Source organism: Salmo salar, chromosome ssa24 (assembly GCF_905237065.1).
Source record: "Salmo salar chromosome ssa24, Ssal_v3.1, whole genome shotgun sequence".
Taxonomy (NCBI): Eukaryota; Metazoa; Chordata; class Actinopteri; order Salmoniformes; family Salmonidae; genus Salmo; species Salmo salar.
In genome coordinates this window covers 30,066,151-30,082,909 of record NC_059465.1, presented here as the reverse complement: position 1 = coordinate 30,082,909, position 16,759 = coordinate 30,066,151, and the positions used below count along the sequence as shown (strand labels likewise).

At 39.9% G+C, this 16,759-nt stretch overlaps 2 protein-coding genes across 16 annotated transcripts in view; one reads left to right on the top strand and one right to left on the bottom strand.

Moving 5' to 3' along the window:
- git2a (G protein-coupled receptor kinase interacting ArfGAP 2a) overlaps positions 1–5,857 on the bottom strand; it is a 29,820-nt gene extending 23,963 nt beyond the window's left edge. For 11 of the 13 annotated variants that reach the window (XM_014172127.2, XM_014172129.2, XM_045706746.1 and 8 more), the window contains exon 1: positions 4,158–4,927. In XM_014172127.2, the coding sequence (XP_014027602.1) occupies positions 4,158–4,209 (52 nt within the window). In that variant the 5' untranslated portion in view covers positions 4,210–4,927. Of the gene's footprint in view, positions 1–4,157; positions 4,928–5,569 lie in introns of those variants that run through there. The other 2 variants (XM_045706748.1, XM_045706749.1) reach the window with 2 other exon arrangements.
- Positions 5,135–16,759, top strand: part of LOC106585673 (ankyrin repeat domain-containing protein 13A) — a 38,976-nt gene continuing 27,351 nt past the window's right edge. For 2 of the 3 annotated variants that reach the window (XM_045706753.1, XM_014172137.2), the window contains exon 1: positions 5,135–5,527. In XM_045706753.1, coding sequence (XP_045562709.1) covers positions 5,429–5,527 — 99 coding nt within the window. In that variant the 5' untranslated portion in view covers positions 5,135–5,428. Of the gene's footprint in view, positions 5,528–5,933; positions 5,997–16,759 lie in introns of those variants that run through there. The other variant, XM_014172138.2, reaches the window with a different exon arrangement.

Genomic DNA, 16,759 nt, shown 5'->3' with positions numbered 1-16,759 from the left:
CTTTGAATGAGGACTCAACTCTTCTGCCAGTTCACTTCACCCATTTTGTGGTCTCAGTCCTCTTTGCATTCACATTGCTACATTCAGAAAGGAACCAAGATCTTTTTACAACATTCACTCAATGCACTCTGGGTTTTCACAAACTGCAGGACAAGCCATTCCATCAGAACGTGTTATCGGACAGCTAGACACCTACTTACATTTTGGAAGTTAATAGATTACAATTATTGTCATCTTTTAACTAAATGCAATCAGAAGATATCACTATCAAAATCTAAATATTATTGGTAACAAAATAAAATAGGCCTATCAGAAAAATAACTGCAGATTAAATAATGCTGTAATTGAAAATTGTACACCCAATGTACAATTTGCCCCTAAAACAGAATTGCCCCTAAAACAGAATTGAGCTAGAATTGATTTTGTACCCTGTTGTGATTCTCACCAAATATGTTCCCGTCCTCACACTATACAAACCCCACAATCCAATAAACAATTTATGAAGCTCTCTAAGCCAATAGAACAAATATTGAAAACAATTCATCTGAACTGAAAACACTACAAATATTTTTATTTATTTCTGTGCATCCAAAAATGGCACACATTTTTTCCCACGAACCTGCACATCTTCTCTCATTTGTGGTACCAATGTGAGGGGTTATTGACAGGGGAAATGGTGTTGTATTAGTCTAGTGTGGTACGGGAATAATGACAAGTGAACCTGGGGAGCTTTGTGTTCCCATTGCCCTAAAAAAGGGAACCGGACCACGGAATTCAAGCGAACTAAACTCAGACCATCTCTCAAGATGGTCTCAGTTCAGTTTGCTTTGTGACCTCTTTTGAGGGATCTGAGTTCCTTTAGAGTGCTCACACACTGCACAAAAAGTTAAGAGAACTGCACTGAGTTCACAAAAATTCTCTGAAAGGGACCAAGTGTGAAAGCACCCTAAATTGTTAGGATATTGTAATTATTCTATAAGATAACAATGTATGGTATTTGTAATGGATTGTTTTGTTTACTAACCACTGATAGAGAGCCTCTGCGTGAAGTGACAACACCATGAATCTTAATTTTTTAAATAAAAATGTCACCTTCATTTACCTATGCAAGTCAGTTAAGAACAAATGAATATTTACAATGACGGCCTACATCGGCCAAACCCGGACGACGCTGGGCCAATTGTGCGCCGCCCTATGGGACTCACAATCACAGCCGGTTGTCATACAACCTTGTAATCTCATGTTGACAGTTGATTCATTTCCCCCAAAATGAACAGCGGAGATTGTAACTATGGGACCGAACCAGTTCAGATGTGGAAGAAGAGTGCACCTGGTCTGATCTCTTACTCATCATCATGGAGGTTTGACAACTTAAAAAGGTACTCAGCGATATGACGTAAATGCAGAAAATAAACAGCATAGTGTGTCAACTTCCGCAACAACTAAGAGAGTTGAAGCTCCCCCCAGTGCACATTTTGTTTTTTGCCCTAGCACTACACAGCTGATTCAACTAGTCAAAGCTTGATGAGTTGGTTATTTGAATTAGCTCTACAGTGCTATGGCAAAAACCAAAATGTGCACGGGGGGAAGGACCCAGGACAGAGATTGGGAAACCCTACTCTAGGGTAGTGGAATCTAAAACCATGACCACAGGGAAATGTTATCCTTTCTGTCATGATTCTTCAGAAATCTGCAGCCAGCCAGACACAGGAAGACGATCAACACTAAACACCCACAGTCAGTGGTGTATTCATTATGTGAAACACAAACAGAAAATGTTAGCAACAAAAACTAGTTTTTATTGGTCAGATTCATAAAGGTCCCTCCCCGTTTTGTTCCTAGAGTAAACAGTTTCAGTTGAAAAACATTTTGCAATATACGAAACGTTTTGCAATGGAATCCACGTAATGAATACACCTCTGGTGTGCAAAAAGGCTATGGTGAACACAACTACACCACATTGTAAGAGTATATTCTGATATTTGATAGAAGAGACACTTGGTTGTTGTGTGTGTATGCCATGTCATACACTAACAGTTGAAGTCGGAAGATTACATAGCCAAATACATTTAAACTTAGTTCTTCACAATTCCTGACATTTAATCCTAGTAAAAATCCCCTGTCTTAGGTCAGTTAGGATCACCACTTTATTTTAAGAATGTGAAATGTCAGAATAATAGTAGAGAGAACGATTGATTTCAGCTTTTATTTCTTTCATCACATTCCCAGTGGGTCAGAAGTTTACATTGCCTTTAAATGGTTTAACTTGGGTCAAACGTGTCGGGTAGCCTTCCACAAGCTTCCCACAATAAGTTGGGTGAATTTTGGCCCATTCTTCCTGACAGAGCTAGTGTAACAGTCAGGTTTGTAGGCCTCCTTGCTCGCACACACTTTTTCAGTTCTGCCCACAAATATTCTAAAGAATTGAGATCAGGGCTTTGTGATGGCCACTCCAATACCTTGTCTTTGTTGTCCTTAAGCCATTTTGCCAGAACTTTGGAAGTACGCATGGGGTCATTGTCCATTTGGAAGACCCATTTGCGACCAAACTTTAACTTCCTGACTGATGTCTTGAGACGTTGCTTCAATATATCCACATAATTTTCCTACCTCATGATGCCATCTATTTTGTGAAGTGCACCAGTCCCTCCTGCAGCAAAGCACCCCCACAACATGATGCTGCCACCCCCGCGCTTCACGGTCGGGATGGTGATTCTTCGGCTTGCAAGCCTCCCCCTTTTTCCTCCAAACATAACGATGGTCATTATGGCCAAACAGTTCTATTTTTGTTTCATCACACCAGAGGACATTTCTCCAAAAAGTACAATCTTTGTCCCCATGTGCAGTTGCAAACCGTAGTCTGGCTTTTTTATGGCGGTTTTGGAGCGGTGTCTTTTTCCTTGCTGAGCGGCCTTTCAGGTTATGTCTATATAGGACTCGTTTTACTGTGGATATAGATACTTTTGTACTCGTTTCCTCCAGCATCTTCACAAGGTCCTTTGCTGTTGTTCTGGGATTGATTTGCACCAAAGTATGTTCATCTCTAGGAGACAGAACGCGTCTCCTTCCTGAGCGGTATGACGACTGCGTGGTCCCATGGCGTTTATACTTGCGTACTATTGTTTGTACAGATGAACGTGGTACCTTCAGTCGTTTGGAAATTCCTCCCATGGATGAACCAGATGTGTGGAAGTCTACAATTCTTTTCTGAGGTCAATGGCTGATTTCTTTTGATTTCCCCATGATGTCAAGCAAAGAGGCACTGAGTTTGAAGGTAGGCCTTGAAATACATCCACAGGTACACCTCCAATTGACTTAGGCTAATTTACATAATTTATCAGAAGCTTCTAAAGCCATGACATCCTTTCTGGAATTTTCCAAGCTGTTTAAAAGGCACAGTCAACTTAGTGTATGTAAACTTCTGACCCACTGGAATTGTGACAGTGAATTATAAGTGAAATAATCTGTCTGTAAACAATTGTTGGAAAAATTACTTGTGTCATGCACAAAGTAGATGTCCTAACCAACTTGCCAAAACTATAGTTTGTTAACAAAGACATTTGTATATGTAAACTTCCAACTTCAACTGTACCTTGGCAGATTATCAAAAAAGAGGTTTGCAGACTAAAGAGACAATGGTCTGTCTGACACAACAAAACTTCAACCGATAATCACATCAAATACATTGTCATTGTAGCAACACTTTGATAGGAAATCATCTTTGAAATTATGCCTGTAAAATCAAAAAAACATTGCATTGGAATAACCACACCATGATGACATCATGCAAAGACTTGCATGACTCATGCACGGACTCAGGAGATGGCTCTGTGCATTATTGTACATCCAATGAACCAGCAGTAAATACATGTTACACTGTAGTTGACAACGTTGGCTACATAGGGACACTGCTTGTGACAAAACTGAAGGCCACAGCTGCCAACAACTCAACTGTCCTAGGTACCTAGTTTATCTAACCTAATATCATGCTTAATTTGAGCTCATATACGTGCTAGCTACATAAACCAACACATCAGTCTATTTAGCTAGTTATAGCTAAATTTATTAGCCATATTGATACTTGACAGATATTCTGCCTGGATTGTGTATGGTTTGGCTAACCACAGCTAGCTACTCAGTAACGTTAAGTGACTTACCTGGCACACTGCAATCCGCGCATAACTCACTATTCCTTAATCGTTTAGACATCCTTGCAGAGATACAAATGTCAATGGAATTGGCGAGTCTGTTTATTTACCCATTTGCTGCGGTGGCAGAATGTAGCTAAGCGAATAACATAAAAACAGCTGTTGAAAAAAAATACAGCTCAGTTTGGCATGGAGGAAATAGGAACTACGAAGAAAATCTGGTTCCTCTATTTAGTTTCTTGCTCCAACAACGCTACCGTACCGCTAAATGACTTATGTTAGCAGCTTGCACACAACAAGCAGCTGCGATTGTCACGACGGAAACGCTCTTGCCACTAGTCTGTAACAGCCAGAGGAAGAGGCGAGATGCTCTTTGCGTTAGCCGAGCCAGCTCGTCAAAGTACACTCTGGAATTACGAAATATATCCAACGTGGACAGCGGACTGCAGCAATACACTCCGTAAAAACAATGTCTAATTCGGTGGCTGACAGAACGCAAACCGCTAGTGGATGATGTAGCTACGGGGTGAACTACCTGTACATAATGTAAAATGGTCAGCCAAACGACTAGCTAGGTAGCTAGCTACTGACATCATTTTTAATTAAACAAGTTGAGCAAACTAGCTAGCCGTCTGCCAAATATGTGTGCTAGCTACACTGAGCTATAATAAGAAGGCTAACGAGTTGTTGTTGTTGTGGGAAAGGGATGTGACGTCTAGGGTAAACGAGATTGGGGGAATTGTGTAATTGATTTGCAGTTTAATTGCGCAACATGCACCACTTACAATAATAAAGCATAATTCTATATTTACCATACTAAATCAAATTATATTTACGAAAAAGTATTTGGCACAAATTAGTAAAGACCTGCTTCCCCTGGCCATAGCGTAAATGGTCACGTCCTTGCTTGGAACAATCCATTTCTCAAGGGGACTAAATTATTAGTAAATATTGAACTTAACTTTTCTTTATTTCAGAAATATATACATGTACTTATATTTATTGAGAAATATAGTCCAATATTGGTATTTATCCTCTGCCAAAATGAGTTTGTAGAACACAGTTTATTTCAAACACCCCTATCACAATAGTCTCAACTCGACACTTCCTTGTTTTTCGAAAGTTTTATTTTGTAGAAGTTGACTAGCAAAATTTGACATGAATCCTGTCGGAATATGGAGATGATTTGATTCATATTTCTTCAACTTTAACGTTTAGCTTAGGTTGTCCATGGCTGTAAATATACGCTAGCTACATTGAGAAGTTCGAAGTAGGGGAAGATGTTATCCGCGGTCAACGAAGATTTTAGGGTGAAGTTTCCACTACATTCATTGGTCTGGGAAAATGATTACAGGAATTTGGAAAACGAGTCAACAAAGGTATGTCAAAATATGGACTCTGAGCTAGCTACAACTACTCACCCGGTTGGCCGCCTTTTCTAGCTACATCTCTATCTGCTTCAAAATGGCTGAAACCGGCGTTAGCTACTTTGCTAACTTCTTGCTAGTTACCGGCGTTAGCTACTTGGCCTGACATGCAGAACCATACAATTTGACAGGTGTAATTCCTAGGTATGCAATTATATCCACTCACAGAATGCCATGTTGCAACAATGATCGCGATGATACACGTGTATTTTAACATAACTAACTAGTCAGCCTTCTAACTAATAGGTTCCACTTTGCATGGGCTATTAACTGGTGTTCGACACGACACAAGGGGTGTGTTCATTGGTCGCAGACCGTTGCCGGAAACCGTTTCATTTAGGATCCAAAGATTATGGATATACTGACAAGATACATGTCTCTCCGCCATAACAATAGGAGTCGTTGTCCACAAAGCGGCACGGTGGGCTGTCTGTCTCTCCTTTATTTGGCTTGGTGGATACATCTCATTATTGTAATCTGTTTTTGAATATTCGATGGGGTTGTTGACGTTAACTGCCTGTATTCAATGGAGAGAGATGCTATGCTACAGGGAGTTACCGGCTTCCTTAAAGCAAGGTGTAATTACTTTGATTCCCGAACCTAATAAGGATAGTCTTTATATAGACAACTGGATGCCCATTAGGCTGTTGAATAATGATGGAAAATGATTTGCCCTGGTATTTGTTAAGAGGTTGAAACAAGGCTTATATCATATAATTGATGAAGAACAATCTGGTTTTGTGCATGCTCGACACATTAGTCATAACATCAGGTTGATCTTAGATATGATTGACTATAATGACCTCATCCTTGATAATAGTTTTCTTATGTTTGTTGATTTTTATAAAGCTTTTGACACTGTAGAACATGAGTTTATGTTCAAAGCAATAACTTTTTTGCGGTTTGGTAACTTTAAAAAAAAGCAGTCCCAACTTCATATAGTGGTTGTACTTGCTCTGTGAAATTAGCTCACGGGACATCCCGTGGCATTAGGCAGGGCTGCCCAATTAGTCCATTTTTTTTATTGGTTACTCAAATTATGGCTCTTAATATCAAGAAAGGGAATTTTCAAGGTGTTTCAGCACTTGGCAAGGAATTTAAACTATGTCAACTGGCTGATGATACCACCATATTTTCGAGAGACAGGAATGAGGTTTCTAAAGCAGTTTCCTGTATTGAAGACTTTTCCATAGTTTCAGGTTTAAAATTAATATCAATAAATCAGTCTTATTTCCACTCAAGGACTGTGTTTTACAGAAAGTATATAGTATCCCAATTAAAGATAAGGTAACTTATCTTGTAATTGTTATATGTGTAACCGATGTGAAATGGCTAGTTAGTTAGCGGTGGTGCGTGCTAATAGCGTTTCAATCAGTGACGTCAGTCGCTCTGAGACCTGAAGTGGTTGTTCCCCTTGCGTTGCAAGGGCCGCGGCTTTTGTGGCGCGATGGGTAACGATGCTTCGTGGGTGTCAGTTGTTGATGTGTGTAAGGGTCCCTGGTTCGAGCCCTGAGGCCTGAAGTGGTTGTTCCCCTTGTGTTGCAAGGGCCGCGGCTTTTGTGGCGCGATGGGTAACGATGCTTCGTGGGTGTCAGTTGTTGATGTGTGTAAGGGTCCCTGGTTCGAGCCCTGAGGCCTGAAGTGGTTGTTCCCCTTGCGTTGCAAGGGCCGCGGCTTTTGTGGCGCGATGGGTAACGATGTTTCGTGGGGTGTCGGTTGTTGATGTGTGCAAGGGTTCCTGGTTCGAGCCCGGGTTGGGGCGAAGAGAGGGACGGAACCTACACTGTTACATTGATGCTGTTGACCCGGATCATTGGTTGCTGCGGAAAAGGAGGAGGTAACCGATGTGAAATGGCTAGTTAGTTAGCGGTGGTGCGTGCTAATGTGACGTCACTCGCTCTGAGACCTGAAGTGGTTGTTCCCCTTGTGTTGCAAGGGCCGCGGCTTTTGTGGCGCGATGGGTGTAACGATGGGTGTCAGTTGTTGATGTGTGCAAGGGTCCCTGGTTCGAGCCCAGGTTGGGGCGAAGAGAGGGATGGAGAACAATTGTAAAGGACATATGCAAGGATGAAAAACAAAGGAGTGAATTAAACTTTAACCCCAGTATTGAGAAAACATAGAAGCAGTTCAACCTCTGCTTACTGAGAGATATTTCATTATATGGTCGGGTTTTATTGTCCAAAGCTGAAGGGTTATCGGTTTATGTCTTGTTGTAAAGGACTGAGATAAGATTTTTTTACAATTGTATTTGGAGGAACAAGCCTCACTATCTACGGAAAGATATTCTCAGTATTACCCAAGAACAAGGAGGTCTTGAGTTTTTATATTTCAATACTCTAAATAATACTTTAAAAATAAATTGGATTCTGAAGTATATTAAGAACCAGAACAGTATTTGGAATGTTTTCCTTAAGTATTTATTTGACTGTTGTTGGTTTAGAATTTCTGCTTCGGTGTAATTTTGATGTTGATAAAATCCCAGTAAAATTGGCCAAATTCCATAAGGAGACACTTTTAGCTTGGATGTTAGCATTTAAACATAATTATTTCCCTCACAGATACTTTCTATGGAACAACAAAGATATACGATTTAAAAACAAGCCTCTTTTTTTTCGAAACTGGTTTGAGAATAAAATTATTTTGGTTGGTCAGTTACTGAATGAGGATGGATATCTACTCCCATATGGGGAATTTCATGATAAGTTTCTAATTCCAATTGTAACCGATGTGAAGTGGCTATTTAGTTAGCGGTGGTGCGAGCTAATAGCGTTTCAATCAGTGACGTCACTCTGAGACTCTGAGACCTGAAGTGGTTGTTCTCCTTGCGTTGCAAGGGCCGCGGCTTTTGTGGCGCGATGGGTAACGATGTGGGCGTCAGTTGTTGATGTGTGCAAGGGTCCCTGGTTCGAGCCCAGGTTGGGGCAATAACCCCAAAATAATATGCGTTTGTTTTTGATGCAATTCCAAGGGGTGTTGTATTTTTTATTTTATTTTATTCCTCTGTGTTTGATGTAAGTAACAGATTTACATTAAAATATATTAATTGGCAATATTAACATCCTCAAAGGTAAATGTAGTAATAAACAGATTAGGAATATTGTTTGTGATACTACAATTCCCTCAGCAAGATTTTTTGGTTGAATGTCTATGGTGATAAACAATGGTGGAAAGCATGGAAAATTGCTAACAAATATTGTATCAGTAACAAGTTAAAGGACGTTTCATTTAAAATGTTACATAGAATGTATCCTGTGAAACATGTTTTGGAAAGATTCAAGCTGAATATTGACTATAATTGTGATTTCTGTGGAATGGAGAAGGAGACCATTTTTCATTTGTTTTTTACCTGTATTTATAGTATAATTTTTGGGATTGACATACAGAACTTTCTTACGAAGAAAACAGGACCAGTTGTACAATTTAATGGTTTTGATATCATTTATTTCAGAAATTCTGACATTGATAAAGATGTAGTATGTTTAATTCAACTGCTAATAATATTAGGTACGTTTCATATTCACAAATGCAAATAGTCTAAATCAAAACTTAACTTTTTTCACTTTATAAATGAATTTAAACAATATGGCACTAGTAAAACAAAAAGGCAATTCAAACTTGTTGTATTATTAATTAATATGATTTGTTTGTTTAGGATTCCTGGCAATGTAAATAGTTTATGTATGCTTGTTTGCATGTGACTATTCATCTTTTGTTAATAACAAATAAATAATAATAAATGAATGAAAAGTTATGCTAATACCTCATGCTATAAATATGCATAGCCATCTCGAGACAACTCCGATAGTGTTTTTTCTCAAATTTGCCGGGATGTCACGTGTCCCACTTTTTATTTAACCTTTATTTAACTAGGCATGTCAGTTAAGAACAAATTCTTATTTACAATGATGGCCTAGCCCGGCCAAACCCTCCCCTAACCTGGACGACGCTGGGCCAATTGTGTGCCACGGAGGGCCCACTGCCTTAGACCGCTGTGCCACTCGGTCCCACTTATATCAGTACAGTCGTAAAAACATAATCATTACAAACTTCTATTAGATCATAATAAACATCACATAGCAATTAAGCCATCATTTTTTTGTTGAAGACCAAATTCGACACTCTCATTGACATCCATACAAAAACGTATTGCTTGGTTGGCGAAACAATGAAGTTGGGCCTTTCTTTTCCTCTTCCTCTCCCGGTGTAATCATAACGCCAAACACTTACAAAACGTTTCTATTGGACAAGTTTAGCAAAGAGGGCGGGACCTACCTGAATGTGTCCAAAAGAAACACTTGTTTTTGTTGCTTGGGGTAATGTTTACGCCCCAGAATTTGTCCAATAGTAGGCAGGGCAAACCCATTTTTGTGATCTCGGGTCTACACTGAACAAAAATATAAAAGCAACATGTAAAGTGTTGGTCCCATGTTCCATATGCACAAAAGTCTTCTTTCTCTCAAATGTTGTGCACAAATTTGTTGACATCCCTCTTAGTGAGCATTGCCAAAATAATCCATCCACCTGACAGCTGTGGCATATCAAGAAGCTGATTAAACAGCATGATCATTACACAGCTTGTTCTGGGGACAATAAAAGGTCACGTCTTAACCAACTTCAGTGGGCAAATTCTCACCTTCGATGGCCACATTTTTATTTGATTTGGCCATCGAAGGTGAGCATTTGCCCACTGAAGTCATTTTTGGCCATCGAAGGTGAGCATTTTCCCACTGAGTGGGGTTCAGCGTCGTAACCGACTTGAGTGGGCAAATGCTCGCCTTCGATGGCCAGTGGCATACTGGAGAAGTGTGCTCTTCACGGATGAATCCCGGTTTCAACTGTACCGAGGAGATGGCAGACAGAGTGTATGGCGTCGTGTGGGCGAACGATTTGCTGATGTCAACGTTGTGAACCCCATGGTGGGGTTATGGTATGGGCGGCAGGCATGTTTCAGCATGATAATACACAGCCCCATGTCGCAAGGATCAGTACACAATTCCTTGAAGCTGAAAATGTCTCAGTTCTTCCATGGCCTGCATACTCACCAGAATTGTAACCCATTAAGAAGATTTGAGATGCTCTGGATTGACGTGTACGACTGCGTGTTCCACTTCCCACAATATCCAGCAACTTCACACAACCATTGAAGAGGAGCAGGACAATATTCCACAGGGCACAATCATCAGCCTGATCAACTCTATGTGAATGAGATTTGTCACGCTGCATGAGGCAAATGGTGGTCACACCAGATACTGACTGGTTTTCTGATCCACGCCCCTACCTTTTTTTTTGTGACCAACAGATGCATGTATGCATCAGTCATGTGAAATCCATAGATTTATTTTATTTCAATTGACTGATTTCCTTATGAACTGTAATTCAAAATCTTTGAAATTGTTCACTGTTCATCAAAATAATAGCATGTTTTTGGACACATTCAGCCGTTTTGACCTGATTTATGTACAATACAATTGGAAATTAATGTTGAAAGTTAAATTTATATTCCTAAAACGTAAGTTAAAAATGATGCCGTCTCTGCTTCCTGTTGACAAGACATTTGAATAAATAGCCCAATGTCAACTGTTTTAAAGTGCCCAAATGAATGACTAATATGCAGAAACAGTTTGTTTATATATTGAAAACCTAAACATAAAATGTACTATCTACACATACAGTGCCTTCAGAAAGTATTCATATCCCTTGACTTATTACACATTTTGTTGTTACAACCTGAATTCAAAATGGATTAAATCAACAACTAAAGAAATGCACCTGTTATATAACACACAATACCCCATAATGTCAATGTGAAAACATGTTTTTAGACATTTTTGCAAATGTATTCAAAATGAAATGCGAAAATATCTCATTTTCATAAGTATTCACATCCTGAGTCAATGCATGTTAAAATCACATTTTGGCAGCGATTACAGCAGTGAGTCTTTTGGGGTAAGTCTCCAAAAGCTTTGCACACCTGGATTGTGCAATATTTGCCCATTATTCTTAAAAAAATTATTCCAGTTCTGTCAAATTGGGTTTTGATCATTGCAAGACATTCCCTTTCAAGTCTTGCCAAAGATTTTCATGCAGATTTATGTCAAAACTGTAACTCGGCCACTTAGGAACATTCACTGTCTTCTTGGTAAGCAACTCTAGGGTAGATTTGGCCTTGTGTTTTAGGCTATTGTCCTACTGAAAGGTGAATGAATTGCCCAGAGTCTGGTGGAAAGCGGACTGAAACAATTTTATCCTGGAAAAACTCCCCAGTCCTTAACTATTACAAGCATACCCATAACATGATGCACTATGCTTGAAAATATGGAGAGTGGTACTCAGTAATGTGTTGTATTAGATTTGCCCCAAACATAACACTTTGTATTCGGGAAAAAAAGTTAATTGCTTTGCAACATTTTTTTGCATTATTACCTTGCCTTGCTCCAAAAAGGATAAATATTTTTGAAATATTCTGTACAGGCTTCGTTCTTTTTGCTATGTCAATTAGGTTAGTATTGTGGAGTAACTACAATGTTGTTGATCCATCCTCAGTTTTCTCCTATCACAGCCATTAAGTTAAGTACCAGTAAACTGTTTGGACACATCTTCTCATTCAAAGGTTTTTCTTTATTTTTTATATTTTCTACATTGTAGAATAATAGTGAAGACATCAAAACTATGAAATAACACCTATGGAATCATGTAGTAACCAAATAAGTGTTAAACAAATAAAAATATATTTTATATTTTTCAAAGTAGCCACCCTTCCTTGATGACAGCTTTGCACACTCTTGGCATTCTCTCAACCAGCTTCACCTGGAATGCTTTTTCAACAGTCTTGAAGGAGTTCCCACATATGCTGAGCAATTGTTGGCTGCTTTTCCTTCACTCTGCGGTCCAACTCATCCCTAACCATCTCAATTGGGTTGAAGTCGGGTGATTGTGGAGCCCAGGTCATCTGATGCAGCACTCCATCACTCTCCTTCTTGGTCAAATACAGCCTGGAGGTGTGTTGGGTCATTGACCTGTTGAAAACAAATAATAGTCCCACTAAATGCAAACCAGATGGAATGGCATATCGCTGCAGAATGCTGTGGTAGCCATGCTTGTTAAGTGTGCCTTAAATTCTAAATAAATCACTGACAATGTCACCAGCAAAGCACCCCAACACCATCACACCTCCTCCTCCATGCTTCACGGTGGGAACCTCACATGCAGATATCATCTGTTCACCTTCTCTGCGTCTCACAAAGACACTGCGGTTGGAACCAAAAATCTCTAATTTGGACTCCAGACCAAAGGACAGATTCCCACCAGTCTAATGTCCATTGCTTGTGTTTCTTGGCCCAAGCAAGTCTCTTCTTATTGGTGTCCTTTAGTAGTGGTTTCTTTTCAGCAATTCAACCATGATGGCCTGATTCACGCAGTCTCTGGACTTGGTATTTTACCAAATAGGGCTATCTTCTGTATACCACCCCTACCTTGTCACAACAGAAACGATTGGCTCAAACGCATTAAGATGGAAAGAAATTCCACAAATTAACTTTTAACAAGGCACGCCTGTTAATTGAAATGCATTCCAGGTGACTACCTCATGAAGCTGGTTGAGAGAATGCCAAGAATGTGCAAAGCTGTCATCAAGGCAAAGGGTGGCTACTTTGAAGAATCTCAAATCTCAAATATATTTTCATTTGTTTAACACTTTTTTGGTTACTACATGTTTCCATATGTGTTATTTCATAGTTTTGCTGTCTTCACTATTATTCTAGAATGTAGAAAATAGTACAAATAAAGGGAAAACCCTTGAATGAGTAGGTGTGTCCAAACCTTTGACTGATACTGTAACTGTTTTAAAGTCCCCATTGGTCTCATGGTGAAATCCCTGAGCGTTTCCTTCCTCCCCGGCAACTGAGTTAGGAAGGACGCCTGTATCTTTTTAGTGGCTGGGTTTTATTGATCCACCATCCAAAGTCTTTTTAATAACTGCACCATGCTCAAAGGGATATTCAGTGTCTGCTTTTTCTTATTTTAACCCATCTACCAATATGTGCCCTTCTTTGCGAGCCATTGGAAAACCTCCCTAGTCTTTGTGGTTGAGTCTGTGTTTGAAATGTACTGCTCGACTGAGGGACCTTACAGGTGTGTGTGGGGTACAGAGTTGAGGTAGTCATTAAAAAATCATGTTAAACACTATTATTGCAGACAGAGTGAGTCCATGCAACGTAATATGTGACTTGTTAAGCACAATTTTACTCCAGAATTTATTTAGGTTTGCCATAACAAAAGGGTTGCATACTTATTGACTCAAGACATTTCAGCTTTTTATTTTTAATTCATTTGGGGGTGTTGTATGTAGGCCACTGACCAAAAATCTGAATATAACCCATTTTAAATTTGGGCTATAACACCTTTTTTTTTTAAAGTTACACCGACAGCTTCATTACGTTTTGGTACACCAGAATTACATTCATTTCCAATGAAACGCTGCGTTTGCCTTGCAGCATTGCATTGCAGAAGCAGTTGCAGTGCGTTTGGTGTGGTGCATACGTATGCTTCAAACTGTATGTGTAGACGGCTTGACAGAAATGGTAGCAGAAGGTGAATGTTGAACTTTTGTTGCATACATATACAGATGATGCTGCGTACTATTTTGCACAATGACGCTGTCTGTGTGTTCGAAGCGTTAAGGGGTGTGAATACTTTCTGAAGGCCCTATACATGTGGAACAATAATAATCATGGGCTGTTCCAAAATACCACAACTAAAAAGCCAAATGGAATCTGGAGATATTTTTTACATCACTGGTTAGAGGACAACTTGCAGAACACAGTGAGCAACATTTTAGAATGTTGTATTTTGATACAGGGGTCACCAAAACAGAAAGAGAAACGCAACACTGTTTTGTCAATCACTTATATCGATTGTCACGTTGAAATCAATTGCGTGAGAGGGTATTTTTATGTCCTGTTAACTACCACAGCTCACAAACCATTCCCCAATCTGAGAATAATGTGTACATCCCTTGTTAGAGGACAAATTGTAGAAGACGGCTAGCTACATTTTTGAAGTGTTGCATTTTGATTCAAGTGGGTCGCCAATGCGGTAATTGTAAGGCAACTATTTTTTTGTTAATCACTTCCATGGAGATCACGTTGAAATCAACAGAACAGGGGCAAACGTTTGGGGTGTAGGTCTGTTTAAATAAACACTATTCAAATGCCACACGGAAACTTGAAATAACCTATACATAGTTGGTTAAATGAGACTTTGTAGAAGGCTTATATCTATATTTTTGAATATCGGATGTTGATTTCAGGAGGCTGCCTTCACGGAAAAAGGAACAAACGTACAGTTCTGAATAGAACTACTGTTCTCTGAAGGAGGGTACGAGGTATAGCATACTAGGGGGAGTCAATGACCAATCTTATTCACCTGAAAACTAAAAACACGCCAATCTGGCCAATGGATGCCGAGCCTGCCCTCGATAGCCCCACCTTCCTGGCTATAATACCGGGCCTTGCATTCATTTCCTCAATTCAGTACCACTCATCAGCAAGCCCAAACCCCTTGACGGAGCAGGGCCAAAATATGTTATACCGCGTTCCCTCCTTCAGGGAGATGGAGTTATATTTATAACTGTAGTTTCCCATTCAGTCGGTCACTCTGTATAACATACTATGGAGACATGCACTCACGCCCGACATACAATCACACCCGAAACCGGCTCAGAAGGTACCAAACTAGGAGCCCCACAGCAGCCTAAGCACACACAGGTTCCACCGGCTCCAAAAAGGGGTTACAGAAGCCACCTTTTTCCCCAATAATACTTACCCGAGAAGCTTGAACTGTCGGAGCCCATATAGAACCTCTGCAACCTGGCTATGCACACTGACACGCTGCCACTGCAGCTAAAGTCCATAGACCCCACAATTTCAAGAACAATACTTAGCTTGCAAGCCTGAAATGTAAACTCATATAACGATCCGCAAGTGCAAAACAACAGAACACTTGTCGTGACTTGTCGCGCTGCATATCATCGACCCGGCCTCAGACAACACCATTCAAGGTCATTTCACCTGAAGACACTTCGCCAGCAGCCCCAATCTTTCTCAGAAAGTCAGCCTGACGCCCAATGGAAGTTGAACCCAGCTGGAGACAATGGTCAGACGAACTGGTCCGAGCCAAATCCTCCTGAGCATGTTTCCACCTCAGGCAAACAGGACAGCACTTGTAAGTATTTTTATTGTGAAACCACATACCATAGGGCACGGTCGGAGGTTCAAACTCGGGTGGTTAGACTTTTTGAACTTTACTCAAGCAAGGAAGCACTGGCTACACAGGCAGAGCAGAAAGTAGTGGGGTTTTAGCAAACACAAATCCTACCCAATCAAGGAAGTATTAGCTACACAAGCAGAGCAGAAAGTAGTTGTTTTTAGCAAGTACAAAGGACCGAGTTTGGGAAACCCTGATCTAGGTGGATGTGTACTGTCTTTGACGAAATTAATGCAAATTGAGGAAATTAATGTGAGCCCCGGTATTATAGCCAGGAAGGCGTGTTTTCAGTTTTCTTCAGGTGAATATGATTGGTCGTTGACTCCACATAGTATGTTATACCGAGTGACCGACTGAAGGGAACCACTTTTTCTGTAAGTTATTTTCAACTAATCATAACGCGGCATAGGATATCAGGTTTGCTGTTATTTAAAGGAAAATGTCAATTACTCTACTTCATTATCATCCTCAGCACAACCCCAACATCAACGTATGTGAAAATGGCACATTTCTATTTTTTGTAGTAAAAAAGATGGCAAAAGATAAGTGTTGCCAACGACCTCATCAACCAATGCCTACTCATAATTGGTCAAAATCACACAATGATTTAAAAAATATATATATATTTCACCTTTATTTAACCAGGTAAGCTAGTTGAGAACAAGTTCTCATTTACAACTGCGACCTGGCCAAGATGAAGCAAAGCAGTGCGACACAAACAACAACACAGAGTTACACATGGAATAAACAAGCGTATAGTCAGTAACACAATAGGAAAAAAAGAAAGTCTATATACAGTGTGTGCAAATGGCGTGAGGAGGTAAGGCAATAAATAGGGCATAGTAGCGAAGTAATTACTATTTAGCAGATTAACACTGTAGTCATAGATGAGCAGATGATGATGATGTGCAAGTAGTGATA